At 46.1% G+C, this 18,633-nt stretch overlaps 1 protein-coding gene across 3 annotated transcripts in view; it reads right to left on the minus strand.

The window, feature by feature from the left end:
• Positions 1 to 18,633, minus strand: part of LOC141579950 (protein mono-ADP-ribosyltransferase PARP4-like) — a 96,134-nt gene that overhangs the window by 63,610 nt on the left and 13,891 nt on the right. For all 3 annotated transcript variants that reach the window (XM_074392504.1, XM_074392505.1, XM_074392506.1), the window contains 7 exons: positions 17,762 to 17,875; positions 14,096 to 14,245; positions 13,137 to 13,274; positions 11,964 to 12,137; positions 7,927 to 8,087; positions 3,784 to 3,921; positions 2,294 to 2,389 (listed from right to left, as the gene is read on the minus strand). In XM_074392504.1, coding sequence (XP_074248605.1) covers positions 2,294 to 2,389; positions 3,784 to 3,921; positions 7,927 to 8,087; positions 11,964 to 12,137; positions 13,137 to 13,274; positions 14,096 to 14,245; positions 17,762 to 17,875 — 971 coding nt within the window. The remainder of the gene's footprint in view (positions 1 to 2,293; positions 2,390 to 3,783; positions 3,922 to 7,926; positions 8,088 to 11,963; positions 12,138 to 13,136; positions 13,275 to 14,095; positions 14,246 to 17,761; positions 17,876 to 18,633) is intronic.

Below are 18,633 nucleotides of genomic sequence, written 5' to 3' on the forward strand. Positions count from 1 at the left end.
TATCCTGGGTGACTTTGAGAGGTTCAAACTTCAGTGGAGGAGGTCGCTGTACACGTGGCAGAAACAGCACGAGAACTAGAGTTAGCAGAGGAGCCCGAAGAGGGGACTGAATTGCTGCAATCTCATGATCCACCTTGAATGAATGAGGAGTTGCTTCTTATGCACGAGTGAAGAAAGTGGTTTCTTGAGGAGAAATCTATTCCTGGTGAAGATGTTGTGGATGTTGTTGAAATGACAACAAAGGATTTTGAATATTAGATAAACTTAATGATAAAGCAGCAGCAGTGTTTGAGATAATTGACTGAAATTTTCAAGGAAGTTCTACCGCAGGTAAATGCCATCAAATGGCATCACATACGACGGACAAATCTTTCATGAAAGGAAGAAGAGTCAATCGCTGAGGCAAATTTCATTGCTGTCTCATTTTAAGAAATCGACACAGCCACCTCAACTTTCGGCAAACACCACGGCCTCATCGGTCAGCAGCCATCAACACGAAGACCTTCCACCAGCAAAAAGACAATGGCTCACTGAAGGCTCAGATGATCATTAGCATTTTTAGTAACAAAGTATTATTTTAAAATTAAGGTCTGCACATTGTTTTTTTTACACACGATGCTGTGGCACACTTAATAGAGTGTAAACCTTTTACACTCATTGCGAAGCCAAAAAATGTGTGTGACTCACTTTATTGCAATACTTGCTTAATTGCATTAGTGTGGAACCAGACCCTCAATATCTCCACGATACGCCTCATATAACAACTTCTGCCCCACTAAGGTCCTAAGGCTCATCCATTCGACACGTGTAGCCACAGTCCATTTCTTTAAACTTCAGGATAGGACTTCATGCAGGACTCCACCAAAATTTATGGATCGATTCCACTGTCAATGGACGTCTGCATCATTTCCAGTGTTCTCTTATTACAGTGCTCTCGCTCTCGCTCTCTTTTCATTTTTCTTCTCTTTTTTTAAGAGACGGGGTCTGGCTCTGTCTCCCAAGCTGGATGTAGTGGTGCAGACACAGCTCACCGCAGCCTTGGACTGCTGCTTCAAGCAATCCTCCTGCCTCAGCCTCTTGAGTAGCTTGGACTACAGGTGTGTACCACCATGCCTGGCTAATTAAAAAATGTTTTTTGTTTTTTGTTTTTTTTTTCAGAGATGGGGGGTCTTGCTGTGTTGCCCAGGCTAATCTCAAACTCCTGGACTTGAGCAATCTTTCTGCCTCAAACTCCTGAGTAGCTGGGACTGCATGTGTCTGCCACTCACTCAGCTCATTTTCTGAGACAGGGTCTTGCTCTGTCACCCAGGCTGGAGTGCAGCGGTGTGATCCCAGCTCACTGCAGTCTCCGCCTCCTGAGTTCAAGTGATTCTCCTACTTCAGCCTCCCAAGGAGCTGGGACAACACGTATGCACCACCACGCCCAGGTAATTTTTGTATTTGTAGTAGAGATGGGGTTTCGCCACATTGGCCGGGCTGCTCTCAAACTCCTGACCTCCAGCAGTGTACATGCCTTAGCCTTCTAAAGTGCTAGGATTACAGGCATTAGCCACTGTGCCTGGCCCCAGCTCATTTTCTTTGCTTTTAGGTTTCCATTCATGCCTTTTGCCCATATGCTTATAGGCTTGCTTGTCTTTTTCTTCTTGATTTGTAGGAACTCTTCAAATATCCTGGCTCATGATCCTTTGTCCTGGGCTTGAAATCAGTCTTCATCTTTTAAATAGCTCTGCAACCTTAGGCAAGTTGCCTGACCTCCCTGAGACTGTTTCCTTGCATAAAATGATGTCACAATAGCAATTATGAGGTTGGCAGATGAAGTACATGGAGTTCTTCTCACTGTGTTGCCCACACTGGACTGCAGTGGCGTAATCATAACTCACTCCAGCCTTGAACTCCCGGACTTGAGTGATCCGCCCATCTCAGCCTCCCTAATAGCTAGAACTGTGGGTTTGATTCGTGCTACCATGCAAAGCTAATTTAAAATTTTTTTTTTCTAGAGGTGAGGTCTCACTATGTTGCCTAGGCTGGCCTTAAATTCCTGGGCTCAAGCGATCCTCCTGCCCTGGCCTCCCAAAGAGCTGGGATTACAGTGTGAGCCACCACGTCTGGCCCAAAGGCAGATTTTAACATTATCAAGGATGTTGAAGATGAAACCGTATTCTAGGCGTACTGAGGTCATGTATAACAGATAAACCTGTGTTTTGGGTGAGAAACTCCCTCATCAAGAGAAGACAGAAGAAAATACACAGCAAGAAAACTCGGTCACGATTCTGTGATTAAAGATCAAACATACCTGAGTGAGTCACTGAAATAAATCCCACTCCCAAGGTTTCCGACGTCTGTTCTTTGCACACCACGATCCTCCACTACTTTGGGTAAAAGCAACCCTCTGAAAAGACAAGGGCAGAATAAGGTGTCAGCCCGATGCCGACTGCATCCTCCCTCCCTCCCAACTTCGGCAGGTTCCTACTGAACTTCTGGTTTCCAGAGAACTCCGCAATCGGGGTGACACCATGGTTGTTTCTGGGAACACAGGTAAAGGGGGATTTCTGCCTTTTCTTAGATAAATATCTATTGTTTGAATTTTGTATGAGGAGATCCAATGAATTTAGTAAAATGGCTTTTGGGTTTTTGTCCTACTTAGAAAGCTCATTCCTACTTAAGGACTATTTTAAAAAGATTCTTCCATTTTTCATTTAGTATACTTTTATGGTTTGATCTAAATATTTAAATATTTGTTCAATGAGGTAAGGGTCGAACTTCATATTCTTTCCTTGCGGTCACCCATTTATCTCTGTAGCTAGTACTGAAAAACTCGTCTCTCTTCCACAGAGATAAGATCTACTGGTATCATATCTTAAATCTTCTGTGTTTTTAATCTTAGTATCACCCTCATTAGGCTTCTTTTCCAGAATTATTCTGGTAATTTCAAAATTAAAAAAAATATGTGTTACAGAATCAGCTTTTCATTTCTTTAAAAAATCGTATTGGTAATTTTATCATGAAAGCACTACATTTGTAGATTAATCCAAGAAAAACCAGCATCCTCTGATTAACGCAAGTTGTCTTTTGGGTCCCTCGGTAGCAGTTTAATGGATTTTTGTTTTTCCTTTTTTTCCCCAGGTGGATCTTGTATGTTTCTTAAGTTCCTTCTAAGTCCTTAAAGAATCTAAATTTAATAATATCTTCTCCTGCTCCTGTGACTTCGGTTTCAGCCCAAATATTAAGTAGCAATTCAAAGCAAACAGAATCTTAGAGTTACGTTTGAAAGAAATAACTCATGTCGTCTGGTGCACACTCTGACTTCTGGACTCTTCTCTTTTAATATTGGGCTATCCCGAGATTAGATCCAGATGGAGGAGTCATGAATATAGAATCACTTTTCTTCATATGATACAGTCTTCAAGAAGCAATTCGTACCTATGTACTATATTTAAATAGAAGAAATACATAATTTTAAAAAATAGAGATGGGGTCTTGCTAGGTTTTCCAGGCTGGTCTTGAACCCTTGGCCTCAAGTGATCCTCTCGCCTCAGCCTCCCAGAGTGCTAGGACTACAGGTATGATCCCCCATACCCAGCCATGAATACATAATTTAAATTATACACTCAATTACGAATTATTACACAATTATAAAGTGTGTAATTTTCTCCAGCATGTAGTAAACTAGTTGATTTTGACTGAAAAGGCTCATGTAATATAGAAAAGAGTAGGAAAAGCAAAGCAAAATGTTTCACATTTGTGAGGTTGAAAATTTTGAGAAATAAAGATGGCGACCCTTACCGACACAAGATTCCCACGATGTTTCGCACAGGCGAACCGTGCAACAAGCGCCTCACATTGCCAAGTTTGCTCAAAAACTCTGTGGTTTCGTTCACTCTGCCAACTCTAAATATCTGCGAGATATCCACTGGGCTCTTACTGTAAAAATTAGAAGAAAAGGTTTTCGATGACGTAACTGAAAACAAAACAAAGAATCCTTATAGCAGAAGAAATCCCAGAAGGGTCCAAATGTCCATTATCAGGAAATGGATTCAATGAGCCACAACACAGCATATCTTGGAAGTATTATGCAGCTATTAGAAAATCAAATTCTTCTCCAGGCGCGGTGGCTCAAGCCTGTCATCCCAGCACTTTGGGAGGCCGAGGCGGGTGGATCACGAGATCGAGACCATCCTGGTCAACATGGTGAAACCCTGTCTCTACTAAAAATACAAAAATTAGCTGGGCATGGTGGCGCATGCCTGTAATCCCAGCTACTCGGGAGGCTGAGGCAGGAGAATCACCTGAACCCAGGAGGCGGAGGTTGCGGTGAGCCGAGATCGCGCCATTGCACCCCAGCCTGGGTAACAAGAGCGAAACTCCGTCTCAAAAAAAAAATCAAATTCTTCAAAAAAACAAGGATATGTGGTAAAGTGTACAGTAGCATATAAACTTTAAAAGCCAATGACAAAACTTTATACGTAGTATGATCCCAATTTTGTCAAATATAGAATATATAGGATATATTGTTCTTGCTCTGGGTGACAGAGCAAGACCATGTCTCCTAAAAAAAATAAAAAAATAAAAAAGAATGCAACTTCTAGCCTCTCCCAGGACTTTGGGAGGCCAAGGCAGGTGGATCACCAGAGGTAAGGAGTTCAAGACCAGCTTGGCCAACATGGGTGAAACCCCGCCTCTACTAAAAATACAAAAATTAACGGGGCGTGGTGGTGCCTATCTGTAGTCTGAGTAGGCAGAATTGCTTGAACCCAGGGGGTGGAGGCTGCAGTAAGCTGAGGTTGTGCCACTGCATTCCAGCCTGGTGACAGGGCGAGACTCCATTTCAAAGAAAAAAGTGATCAAATACCTAATTTTAAGTGTTTAGAAACCAATCAGGTTTGAAGAGAGTGCTGTCAAAAAAGGCCTCTCTTGGGAGGTGACATTTATTGGTGGTACCATAAAATGTGTATTTTATGACCTCACTGGTTATTATGGGTTGGATGCCATCATCATCATCATCATCATCATCATAGTTGGATGCCATAATAATAATTACAGGAGTAGAGAACATCTGGAAGGACATTGTAGATGGGATAAAGAGGGTGGCACCGTGAATGGAAGTGAGATCACGGATGAAGGACACTTTGAAGGCAGAATTGACAGAACATGGGATTGTGGAGATGAGGAGCAGGGAGACCCCACACGAGTTCTGAGTGGGGAGCTGAGGTGGGACAATGGCAGGGGGGCCTGGGGTGTGGCAGAGGGCAGCGCTGTGGTGGGAGGAAGGGCACATCTTCCCAACGCCACGTCCGGCGGCCTCAGGTCAGTGCCTTGACATTAGCTATGATGGGAGTACTTGCTCCCCAGCGCTCAGCCAATATTCCAGACCAGGACTCGTTCTTTACAGAGCTGGCTAACCGGCACCCCGCCAGGGTAAGCAGCATTGGGGTGATTCCGGCTAGGTTATGTTCTACACCCAAATCTTAACAGTGGTCATATTATCTCTGGGTGGTGAGATTGAGTGATTTTTCATTTTTTAATTCGCTTCATATTTTTAGCTATTTTCCAAGCTTTTAGCAAAGAACATGTTTTATAACTAGAAAAAAAAAAATAGAAAAGAATCATGATTACTGAAATGAAATGAAGACAATTTAATTTTTCACAGCAGCAGGATCTTTCCTTAGGAAGAAGCCCACTTGAGCTGTGTGACTGCTTTTGTATTTGGGGGGTGGGGTGGCTCGCCAAGGGCTTGCTCGGGTAGCCCCGGAGGGCCGAACCGCAGCTGCCACGCGGGGGCTCGACGTGGCTCTTCCTGTCTTCCTGGAAAACGGACTCCCCTCCTGATTGTACCTTCCTTGTCACCGGACTCTTAGTTAGTGTAGATCAGTGGACACCTACGGGAGGGTCAAAGGTCAAACCAAAAAGTCAAACCGATTTGATGACATATAAAAACAGAATCTGGAGAAGGTCTGTAGGGATGAAGGCTTTTGAGGCAGAGTCTTGCTCTGTTTCCCAGGCTGGAGTGCAGTGGCATGACCCTGGTTCACTGTAACTTCACCGCCTGGGTTCGAGCTATTCCTGTGCCTCAGTCCCCAGAGGAACTGGGACCACAGATGTGTGCCGCCATGCCTGGCTCATTTTTGCATTTTTAGTAGAGATGGGGTTTCCCCATGTTGCCCAGGCTGGTCTCCAACTTCTGACTTCAAGTGATCCGCCCACCTTGGCCTCCCAAAGTGCTGGGCTTACAGGTGTCAGCCACCATGCCTGGCTCAGATTGTTAAAAAATTAGAGTGAAATTCCAAAAAGACAAAATTAACCATTAAGTATATAATTCAGTGGTATTGAGTACAGAACATTGAAAATGTCATGTAATCACCACCTCGAGTTCCAAAATGTTTATTTGCCCAAAAGGAAACCCCATACCTTTTGGCTGTCAGTCCCTCTCATGGTACGAGGCAATTTGCTATCGCTGTGGATTTATCTATTTTAGATATTTCATATAAATAGAATCATATAATATGTGGCTTCTTTCACTCAGCATAATATTTTTGAGGTCTACCCATCTGTAGTATGTGTCAGTAGTTCATTCCTTTTTCATGGCTGAATAGTATTCTTTACGTATATTTATCATGTTTTGTTTATCCACCCCCCTGTTGATGAACATTTGGGTTATTTCCACTTTTTGGCTGTTTTGAATAGTGTTGCCATGAATATTCATGTACGAGCACCTATCTGAGTACTTGCTTTCAAGTCCTTTGAGTATAGAACTAGGAGTGGAATCGGTGGGTCTTATCCTATCCCATGTTTAACTTGGTGAGGAACCATCAAACAGAGGCTGCATCATTTTCCCCTCCCACTAGCAATGTGTAAGGCTTTCAGTCTCTCTACATCCTCACCGATGCTTATAATTTTCCACTAAACATAAATCATAGCTATCTCAGTGGGTGTGAAGTGGTTCTGGGAGTGGATTTTGAGGAGGATCAAGGAAAGCAGGACATAGTTTTAGTGAGATCCGAGTCAAGCCGTAAGGTAAGAGTGGGCTCTGGAAAACCAGTTCTCCACACACCAGCAGCAATGCCCCTGCACAGCCCGGATCTGCAGCATTCGCTGATTTCCAGGGGGTGCAAATCCTCCCTGTGTCCAATGTCAAGTCACCAGTGGTTTAACCACCAGTTCACCAAACCTCTGAAATGTTGACAACTGGCTCCTATCAGCTGGTACGTGCAGCTACAGCTCACGACCCTTCGTTCTAAGGGCTGTGCCACGCTGACGAAGAGGAACTGCTGCAGTGGAATGAACCACCAGGTCCGCAAGAGTCAGTCCCATGCCTGAGAACAAACATGCACTGGAGTTTCTGCACCGGGAAGCTGGGCACAGACTCAGCCACGGTGACCCTCACGGGTGCTCACACCCAGTGAGGGCTCGTCTCAACAGCTGCTCCATCATGTGTGTGTGACTGGAGAATGCACGTCAGCACAGGGCCCTGGGTGTGCGCAGTGAGTGAGGGCGCAAGTGTAACTGGTATTGAGGAAGGTGTTTTCCAGGTTTTCGGGTGCAGTTTCTCCTGCCACAGAGAGGCCACGTCAGAAGACGCCATACACCTATTTCTGCATGTTTAAACCCTAGTTTAAGTGGCTTTTTCTCTGTAATAACCTACGAAATACAAACCCAAACCCCTTTTGAATTAAAAACTTTTAATTTAATCTGCAACAAGATTAGGTAACCTTGAAGTCAGAGTGGAAGATAGAAGGTGTTTTCAAGCACATAATACTGCCCCAGGCACTGTTATGAACACAGAAGAAAGTCATTTGTCAGCGGGCCGCTGCTACTGCGGCTTGTTGCTGAAGATGAAATGATCTAGGGAATTACTGTGATCAGCTCTTTATCAGAGTCTCAAAGAGCATTGTATGGTAACAGATCTCGAGATACTTCCTTTATGCTTACCTGTGATTATTCTGCAAAACCTCTTGTCTAACCCTGAGAAATTCTTCAGTATTCTTTTCAACATGCTCAATTTTGCATCTCACAGCTCGGTATTTGGCAAGGGACGGTGGGTTGGGTTTGGACAAATGAGTTTCACAGACGTTAACCATGTCTCTGATGAGCTGCCGGTGGAAAGAATATATAGATATCAGAATTACCACATGTCAAAATTCATATTTATATTACATTCACGCTTTCTCACAAAGATGGGAAAAGCCCATTTTCCCCAAAGCTAGTTTTACTTTCTTTATGTACTTATTTTTGAGACAGGTCTTGATCTCACCCACTCTGGAGTGTAGTGGCATGACCACAGCTCACTGCAGCCTCAACCTCCCGGGTTCAAGCAACCCTCCTACCTTAGCCTCGTAAGTAGCTGGGACCACAGGTACGAGCCACCACTGCACTCAGCTTTCCCAAAAGCTTTTGATCAATATTTGCCATTAGTGGTGCATTAAAGTTCATGTAGCTGGGTGCGGTGGCTGATACCTGTAATCCTACCGCTTTGGGAGGCTGAGGCAGGAGGATCACTTGAGGGCAGGAATTCAAGACCAGCCTGGGCCACATGGCGAAACCCCATCTCTACTGAAAATATAAAAAATTAGCCAGGGATGGTGGCACATGCCTGTAAACCCAGCTACTTGGGAGGCTGTGGCATAAGAATCATCGGAACCCAGGAGCGGGTGGTTGCGGTGAGCTAAGATCGCACCACTGAACTCCAGCCTGGGCAACGAAGCGAGACTCTGTCTCAAAAACAAAAAGCAAAAAAGGTTAATATGATTGCCTTACTGATAGCACAATGTATGATCGTGGTTGTAGAGTACATCGGTACAGCACATAATTGTTAAAAACGGGTTTTCATACACATTGCTCATTTATTCCTCACTACGACACTAAGATCGATGTTATTATCCTCATTGCACAGATGAGCAAAGTGAGGCTCTGCGATGTCAATCAATGGTTCAGGACCCCACGGTGAGGAGCAGACAGTGACCAGATGGGATCTCAGAACCCCGAGACTTCACATCCAATTCTGCTTCGACAATTCAGTAGGTGTGTTTGCTATGCCAGACACTGGATTAGGTTAGACACATCGATGAATAAGGCATGGGTTCCTTCCCTGAGTGGAAACCCAAGTATTCCTTTGTCTATTCCCGAATCCTGGAGCTCGGAGAAGGGAACTCCAGCCCCAGTTTAAGGTGGGTTCCGTTTAGTCTCTGGACTTGCTGTTGTCACATCTTATTATGATGATGATTTTTTGAGATGGAGTCTCTCTCTGTCTCCCAGGCTGGAGTGCAATGGCACAATCCTGGCTCACTGCAACCTCCGCCTCCCGGGTTCAAGCAATTCTTGTCTCTCATCTTTATGACGGTCGTATGGGGAGGGCCTTTCCAACTATAACTCAAACTCACCAGCCATCAAAGATCGATGCGTTTTTCTGTATCAAAGCCAAAAAATCTTCAGTGGGGTAGAAATAAAACAAGTTCACCACCACCACTGATACCAAAAACTCACTGGAAGCCAAGTAAAAAGACAAACGAGAGAATATCTGCAACTCCTGTCACAGAGGCTTACCTTCTAACACAGGAGGAATCCTTACAAAGCACGAAGAAAAGCGGCAGGACCCAAAAGAACAAAGGAAAGAAAACAGACAGTTTGCAGCGGGAGAAATGAATGGCCACAGTTGTCCGGAAAGGTGCTCCGCCTCACAGCACTGAGGGGTTACGTCTCATCCCTAAGGTTAGTCAAAGCATCCGAGTTTGACAACCATGCTCTCGGTAAGGCTCTGGGAAACAGAAACTCTCCTTCTTTGAGGGTAGGTGGGCAAAAGGGTGCAGAGCTTAGCAGAGAATCAGCTACTATCTATCCCTAAAGCCAGCCCTTCTCAGGCCCCATCCCAGAGACAATCCTGTACAAGGGCCAAATGACAAACACACAAGGTTATTCACTGGGGCACTGTCTGTTGCAGCAAAATCCAAAAAAGACAGCAAAGGCCTGGCAGGAGGGTACAGCCCACAGTGCAGCCCATCCCACAGTGGACTGCGACAACGAGGGGCAGCTGCCTCCGGGATACATGGAGAAAAGCAAGATGCAGAACAGCAAAGACAGTCTTTGGATACAAAAATGGGAATGAGAATTTATGTTTATACGGTTGGGCATGGTGGCTCACGACTGTACTCCCAGCACTTTGGGAGGCAGAGGCGGGTGGATCACTTGAGGTCAGGAGTTCGAGACCCGCCTGGCCAGCATGGTGAAACCCCGTCTCTCCTAAAAATCCATAAATCAGCTGGGCATAGTGGCGGGCACCTGTAATCCCAGCTACTCAGGAGATTGACTCAGGAGAATCGCTTGAACCCAGGAGGTGGAGGTTGCAGTAGGCCCAGATCGCGCCAGTGCACTCCAGCCCGAGAGACAGAGAAAAAAAAAAAAAGAATTTATGTTTATACATGTATTTGTATTAAGGAACTGTGAAGACAAAAATAAATGAATAAAATTAGTTACCTATGGAGTTGGGGAGGGGAATAGGGTGGAGTGAGCAGGATAGAACAGGGATTCCTCTGAGTCTATCTTTTGAACATAATTTTGCCTCTTGAATCATGCAGATGTAGTATCTATTCAAAATATAAATTTAAAAGAAAATATATTTGAATGGGCACTATACATTCCCTCTTAGCAACACTGATGACTGAGATGATGATGATGATTGTTATTTTTTGAAATGGAGTTGTGCTCTTTTTTTGAGATAGAGTTTCCATGCCCAGGCTGGAATGCAGTGGCATAATCTTGGCTCACTGCAGCCTCCACCTCCCAGGCTCAAGTGATTCTTCTGCCTCAGCCTCCTGACCGCTATGTCTGGCTCATTTTCGTATTTTTAGTAGAGACGGGTTTGGTCATGTTGGCTAGGCTGGTCTCGAACTCCTGACCTCAGGTGATCCACCTGCTTTGGCCTCCCAAAGTGCTGGGATGATAGGTGTGAGCCACCACGCCTGGCCCACTGATATCCTTTATGTTGGATGTCAGGTAAATCACAGAATTTTAAATCTGGAAGGGTCTTGTATCTTCTCATTGACCAGTTCCTTCCTTCTTCTGGATTACTGATTCCTCTAGGAATCTGCTGAAAGCGATCATTTCCCAAACATGCAAAACTTCACGTCTCTAAACTCCTCTGAAGTCTAGGACACAGATCTCTGATCTTGGCCCAATCCCTGCATACACAGATGAGGCCATGCGGAGCCAAAGAGTGACTTCAGCCTCGTCCAGGGCAGGGCTGGTTGCTGGGGACACCTTCCTCTACTCACTGAGCCTGCTCCTCTCCTGGCAGCTCAGAAGAGACGGCCCATTTCTGAGCAGCCACAGTGGCTCCAGTCTCCTCGACAGTGACTGCTTTGCGCACGTGACTCGATTCTGACCAGAGAAAGAGGAGTCGGCCAGAGGCCTTTCTCTAGGAGACACAGAAAGAGCTATTACAGATGTGATGCTATGAACTGCTGCAGCTATCTGTGGATCACGAGGAAGCTGGGCTGAGAGCAGAGCTGTCGCTCTACAGGAGGTACCGAGGGATGGAAAGAGGCTGGGACCCTGCCGATAACACTGACACGCTGAGTCTTGGGGTGACGGGGGCCAGCAGGCAGCCCACAGCTCGATTTCTCATTGTCTGAGGAAGAAAATGTTCTCTTTGTTTCAGTCACTGGCGGTTTCCCATTTCTTCTGCAGAGAGGATCCTAACTCATTCCGGGGCCTGAAAAGTTATTTCAGAAGATAGCAGTTCTAGACCTATTTCTGCATTTATGTCACCATGCCAACCTATTCACACTTGAAAAGACGGTTGAAGTAACTTTCATAAGGACCCTGGGCTTTCTAAAACGGTTCAACAAGTTATTTTCTAGCACGACTCTGGAGAGAATTTCATGATTCAGTGTTACCTTAATCATCAGAGTTTTAAAGACCCTCACCCCCAACAGACTTTCTAATCCACTGAATTCTGTGTTTCCGAGGTTTACCTGGCAGAGGTCTGCTTTCTTAGCCAATAGTCCCAGATTCACTTCTGTGGGCATCGTGCCTTTGTGAGGTATCAGTCTGTAGAACTCTGTCATCATCTTCTGCAGTTGCTCTGCTGTTTCTCCATGTTTCAGCGCTGCCTTCACTAGAAGGAGAACCCCCTCGGCCTTGCTCACCTTTCAACAGAAGACCACACAGGCTTATTGAAACGAAATTTTGATACAGAGATTGAGGAACACGCACAAAAATATCCAAAACGATTGCTGGACACGTCAAAACTATCCATTTTCTACCAAACAGCTATCGCAGAGCAGATGCCCATCTTTACTGGAGACGTAGCTCAGTGGTGACACTGATGCCATGAGGATGATTGCAAACCTGGGCTCGGTTTTACTAGACCAAAGAAGCAGAGTCTCACAGTTCTCTGTAGATGGGGACACATCTCCCTACAGATATGCAGAGAGAGAAACACTCATGCCACTGCGAGAGACTTGCTTCTCACAGGAGAAATTTAGGAAGGTGTCAGAATGAGACCAGAGGTAAAAATCTCCTCAAGATGTCTCTAATGACATAAGTACTTCAGAGGCTTTGCCCCAGGAAGCCATGTTTTCCTTGAGATAAATCAGCTTAAGGCCGCGGAGGAAAATCGTCCTTATTTATTTCAATACAGCAATGCGGTTGCTTAAGTCGTACCACTGGGGACACCTTCGTTTGCCTGCTCTCTCAGTTGCGATTCTACTTAAGGGCAGAACGTTTCCTGGTGCTCTCGAGGCATGCCTGCCTTTCCTGAGACAGTCGGAAGGTACGAGACCGTGGAGTCACCGGGAAGTGGGCTGGGGTCTGGAAATCTAACTGGGGACCAAGACCGCCCATATCCCTCCGGCTTCCTGCAAACTTCTTGGCGCAAAAGATCGGTCCTCTTGATTGGCCAGCGCCAGAGGCCTGCCTTCCATCAGGCCTCGAGGCTGATATTTTACAGACAGGGATGTCTAGTTTTCTCGGATGCTTATTTTTTCCTTAGTATTCTTAGTGGTCCCTTTCTTCAAGGTACGAGGAAAGAACATTCAGGAATGAATTTCAGAGCAGTCAGACCGGCATGCACACACAAGTGTTACGACTGAAGCCAATCAACCAGGAGGTGGGTTTCTCACAGGGGTTCGGCGACACAGACTTACGTCGTTGAGGCTGATCCTGTTCACTGGCTTGAGAAGTGTGTGCTCCAGGTGGCCCAGGGCCTCTGCCCAAATCATCTCTACGAAATCGCTCACCTCTGGGCTCAGAGTGCTTGAATTCATGACTTCTTCCAAAAGCCACTGCAACAATAAAACAGAATCGCCACCAACAAGTCAACGTGTGAAGGCCAACGAACGGAGGTGTGAGGAGAAATGACTGATCCCAGCCCGAGAGAGTCATCGCCAGCCAGGTAACTGCGGGATCCTCTCTCTGTCTGCCTCCATTCTCTCTTCTCTGATTCCCTTCTACCTCCTTTTCTTCCTGTTCTCTTTTTTCCTTCACCCTGTAAGCTCTAGGTCTGTCTGTGGCATTTAACACGTGCAATCGGGGTTAAGGACCCTCGACTGATGGCCTAGGTTGTAAAGAGATCTCTCACAAGCTCTCAGACTGCTGCTGAAAGAAGCGATACATTTCACGGCTCATCCTACCATGTATTCCCCACTCCGTTGCCAGGCCTTTCTCTGAGGTCACGTTTCCTTTTCTGAACTCCTCCTCTTCCCTCCTGACATCGATTTATTTATTTGAGACGGGGTCTTTCTGTATCGCCCAGGTTGGGGTACAGCGGCATGATCATAGCTCACTGTAACCTCCAACTGCTGGATTCCAGTGATCCTCCTGCCTCGGCCTCGTGAGTGGCTAGGACTACAGGCACACCACCATTGGCAACACAGAGAGACCCATTTCTACAGAAACTAAAAAACCAAGAAACGGGTCCCTCTGTGTTGCCAAGGCTGGTCTCGAACTCCTGGCCTCAAGTGATCCTCCCACCTTGGCCTCTCAAAGTGCTGGGATAGAGGCGTGAGCCACCAAGCCCGGCCCGGTTTTTTTCTTTGTAATAGAGAAAACATTTCTATTAAAACTATTCAATCAATAACAACCAAAAAGTAGAAATCAATCTTACTGCTTGCAATGGTTCCGATGCTAATTGAGTTGCTTCAGGTGTGAAATGTTCTCTTAGTAGAAATCCTTGTTTCTTCAGTTCTTCGATGTAATTTTCATAGTATTCACTTGCATCTTCAGAGGTTTTCTTTCTAGCAAACCGTCTTCTAGTCTGTGAATTATGGTATATAGGAAAAGTACAGTAATTATTTACATATCTAGCTTGATTGAACATAAAGCATTAGTTCCTTGACATGAAGAAGTTGAGAAATTAGTTTTTTTCAAATTATTACTTGAATTTTAAATTATTTGTCTTTTCCTTTATTTATTTATTTTGAGACAGGGTCTTGCTCTGTCACCCAGACGGGAGTGCAGCGGCACGATCTCGGCTCACTGCAACCTCTGCCTCCCAGGTTCAGGCGATTCTCCCACCTCAGCCTCCTCAGTACCTGGGACTACAGGCGTGTGCTACCCCGACTGGCTCATTTTTTTGTATTTTTTGGTAGAAACGGGGTTTCAACTATGTCGGCTTGAATAACTCCTGACCTCAAGCAGTCTGCCTGCCTTGGCCTCTCAAAGTGCTGGGATTACAGGCAGAAGCCGCCATGCTCGACCAGAATTACTAAAATTTTAAACTCTTTTTTTTTTTTTTTTGAGACGTTGTCTCACTCTGCTGCCAGGCTGGAGTGCAATGGCACCATCCTGGCTCACGGTAACTCTGCCTCCCAGGTTGAAGCAAGTCTTCTGCCTCAGCCTCCTTAGTAGCTGGGACCACAGATGTGTACCACCACACCCAGCTACTGTTTGTATTTTTAGTAGAGACGGGGTTCCACCATGTGGGCCAGGATGGTCTCCATCTATCGACCTTGTGATCCACCGACCTCGGCCTCCCAAAGTGCTGGGCTGATATGCGTGAGCCATCGATCTTACTAAAAAAGACTACAATGTGGAGGTAAAGGGGAAAAAGCTCCAGAAAGCACAGCAGACAGAAAAGATCATTTGTTTCACCGGAGAGTCACTCAAAGCTTCCTTCCAAGCCTACGGACTGTTTACAAATCATTCTAATTAGCTTTGAAGTCTGGCTTTCCAGCTTTTTGGAAATGAGAAAAATAAATCAAGGGAGGGGAAGAAAAGAAAAATACTTCAGACAGGAACAACTGTGAGAGACAGGCACACGGCAAAAATGAAATCCCAGCGGAAAGCTCTTCGGTTGCCCATGTGTTGAAGAAAGGCCCCGGCTCCTCCCTCATCCCCAACTGTCGATGGAGGCAGCACCTTCTGCTCTTCTGGGAAACTCCTGCCCCTGTAGTGGGCGGTGATCCTCACATGAACCCCAGAGAATCTGGGAGAACTTGCCCCGACTCGGAGCCCTGGTGGTGTTGTAGGCGTCAGCCGAGCCCCCGGCTTGGGGGTGTGGCCCCCGGGAAGCCACTCTACTTAGGATCAGCTGCCCTCTCGGACAGGGGGCTGCGGGATGCCTCTGAAACTTGGTCAAAAGAAGTGCCTGTTGAAGTCACTCCATTGAAGAAGGTCGAATTTCACATCATTTTGGAAGATTTCCAACGACATGGTTTTATGTGGCCGAAGGGCAAGCTGGAAAATCCTCTTCAGCAGAACAGCTGGCTGAGGCTCACTGCTCTCAAGGCTCCTCTGCTCAGCAAACCGGGCTCACCCAAGGGGCACTCTGTGCAGACTCAGGCTTGCTAAGGGAGGAAGGCACCCTGAGGGATGTCCTGGCCTCTACAGTGCTACAGTTTCCTCTCTCAATGCAGAAAACAATCACACATTCGGTCAGGTTTTTTCACTTCGTCGTTACTTACTCTTTGCCCGAACAACGAAATCCTCCACAAAGTACAGTATACATCTCGGGGTACAAAGTGAACAAAAACGCTTCTCCTTCTTGGACAGTCTGACCATGGATTCGCTTTCTTGCTCTGTTTCCATGGAAATCTGATAAAGATGGCATGTCCGCCGTAACAGCAGGCAAAACTGCTTATGTCATTGTGGCCTCTCATTGATAGACTGCATTGAGCCTGAGGGTTCAGTGGTGGGAAAGCCAGGCTTTGGGCTTGCCTGAGAGCAGAGACTCATATAACTGGGTATGTCCCCCGAGGGCGTCGGGAACCCAAAACAATGGGACAGGAGCGACGGGCTTCTGTGGGGGGGGGCTTCCGAGTCAAGTGGATCTCACATCCATCTGATGTGAGTTTTCTTCTCTTGTACCTGAGCTGACACCCGGAGTGGAAACGGAGGGAAAAGCTCCCGGAGCCTGTGTGGACCTTTGTGAGGGCCACTCCCACTGGGAAGTGACTGCTTCCCGGCCCAAGACAGATCTGTAGGCTGGGCATGGTGGCTCATGCCTGTAGTCTCAGCACTTTGGGAGACCAAGGCAGGTGGATCACGAGGTCAGGAGTTCAAAACCAGCCTGGCAAACATGGTGAACACACAAAAATGGGCCGGGCGTGGTGGCACGTGCCTGTCATCTCAGCTACTCAGGAGGCGGAGGCAGCAGAATCGCTCGAACCCAGGAGGTGGAGGTTGCAGTGAGCCAAGATGGTGCCGCTGCACTCCAGCCTGGGCAATAAAGGAAGACTGTGTCTCGGCCAGCCGGGGGCCCGGGGGAAGATCTGTAACTCTGAATGTCTACTCGATAAAGGATCCCGGTAGGTGTTGCGACATTGTATTTAAACTTCAGGTATTAATTCTGAATTTATTTTTGTCTCACGATTGTTTTAGACCGGAGCTGTGCTCTTGACCTGACACTGACCTAGGGCAAAGGTCACGGCCTCTGCAAAGCCTCCCTTGTTGTTCCCAGGGCTCTGTGACCTTGAGCCCTCAATACTTCATAGACGTATTCAGAAGTGGAGCCGTCACTGTGGATTGCAATGATGAGTGTTAGCTCTTTCTAGACAGTGATTTCTGAGAGTCAAGATGTGAAGCTTTTCTGAAGCTCTGAGTGCCAGCCCTAGTAGATTGCTTGATACATAACAGATGCTTAATGAAGTGTTTCAGTGGGATGCTTTCAGAGGTGTAAACGTCAGGAAACTATCCTGTAGGGGATGTGGAACAAGAGCAGAACTGCTATACACCCTGCCCCCAGTGACCATTCCCTTCTAGTGCTGATCTACTCGGGGGTGAGGTCCTCACCCCCCATACTCCCAAAGGGAACACATTTCCCCTTTGCAAAATGATTCGCCAGGTGTTACGGCTGAACCGAACCCCCAGAAAATGCATCTGCTGAAGTCCTAAATCCCAGGACCTCAAACACGGGACTGTGTTTGGCGACAGAGCCTTTAAAGAGGTAATTGATTAACGAATGAGAGATCACAGGGGTAGGCCCCGATCCAACATGACTGCTCTCCTCATGTGAAGAGATGAGGGCACAGATGCCCACAGGTGGAAGACCATGTGAGGGCACAGCAAGAAGACAGCCATCTAGAAGCCAAAGAGAGAGGCCTGACCTCAGAAGAAATAAACTCTGCCACATTTTGACCTTGGACTTCCAGTCTCTAGCACCGTGAGAAATCAATGTCTGTTGTTTAAGCTCCCCGGCCCGTTGCGTGTATTAACGGCAGCCTGAGCCAGGACACCGGGTAAGAAGAAAAAAGTTGGCAGGATGGCTGGTTCACTGAAATGAGTTCTGAACAGAGGTCAGCAAACGCATAGGAATCGATCTAAACAGCCTTACCTGCATGCCGTCAGCCAGGAGGAAGTGTGAGGATATCAGGAAAGGACAGTCCCTGGCGTCCCGGGAACACTGCAGCTCCACCAGCACGGCTTCCCGGCCTCCCGCCATTCCCACCTGGAAAAGGGGATGTGCTTTCAGAAGCTGCACTCTCGAAACATCCAATGCCATTTGCCATTCGAAAATGTTGACTATAATGATAAAATAATATGTGTTCATTGAGAGATACAATTTAGAAAATACCGAAAGGTATCAAGAAGAAAATTAAAATCACCCGAAATCCTATGACAGCAACACAATCCCTATGAAGATTTTGGTGTGTTTCTCTCCCGTGTTTTCACCAGAGATAGATCTGTGTGTGTTTATACCGTACCATTTTTCGGGTTTTCTTTATCAAGGAGGAAAAAGTTATTTTCAAATGATGTCTTATTAACATATCTAAAAATACAAATGAAACATCACTTTGAAGGCTAGGGGCAACTTATATCTGTATAGATATTTTAGAGACAGAGGTCTTGCCGTGTCGCCCAGGATGGCCTCAAACTCCTGGGCTCAAGAGATCCACCTGTTTCCACCTCCCGAGTAGCTGGGAGCATAGGTGAGTGACGCCACACCAGACGCTAGTGTTGATTTTCATTTGCGTGACTTTGTAAAAAAAAAAAAAAAAAAAAAAAAATTTGTTTTTCTTTCTAATGCAAAAGGAATTGAAATGCAACATAGTATGCCTACTGAGTGTCAAACCTTCCCTTTCTAAATACGAGACACTGTTAATAACAGGGAAGAGACTGTTATTTTTAATGCCGTATTGGTATTTTCTACTGTTTACAATGTTTGCTATGAGCATGCATTACTTTTATAATATAAATACTAAAAAT

The sequence above is a fragment of the Saimiri boliviensis genome (assembly GCF_048565385.1).
Source record: "Saimiri boliviensis isolate mSaiBol1 chromosome 16 unlocalized genomic scaffold, mSaiBol1.pri SUPER_16_unloc_1, whole genome shotgun sequence".
NCBI lineage: Eukaryota > Metazoa > Chordata > Mammalia > Primates > Cebidae > Saimiri > Saimiri boliviensis.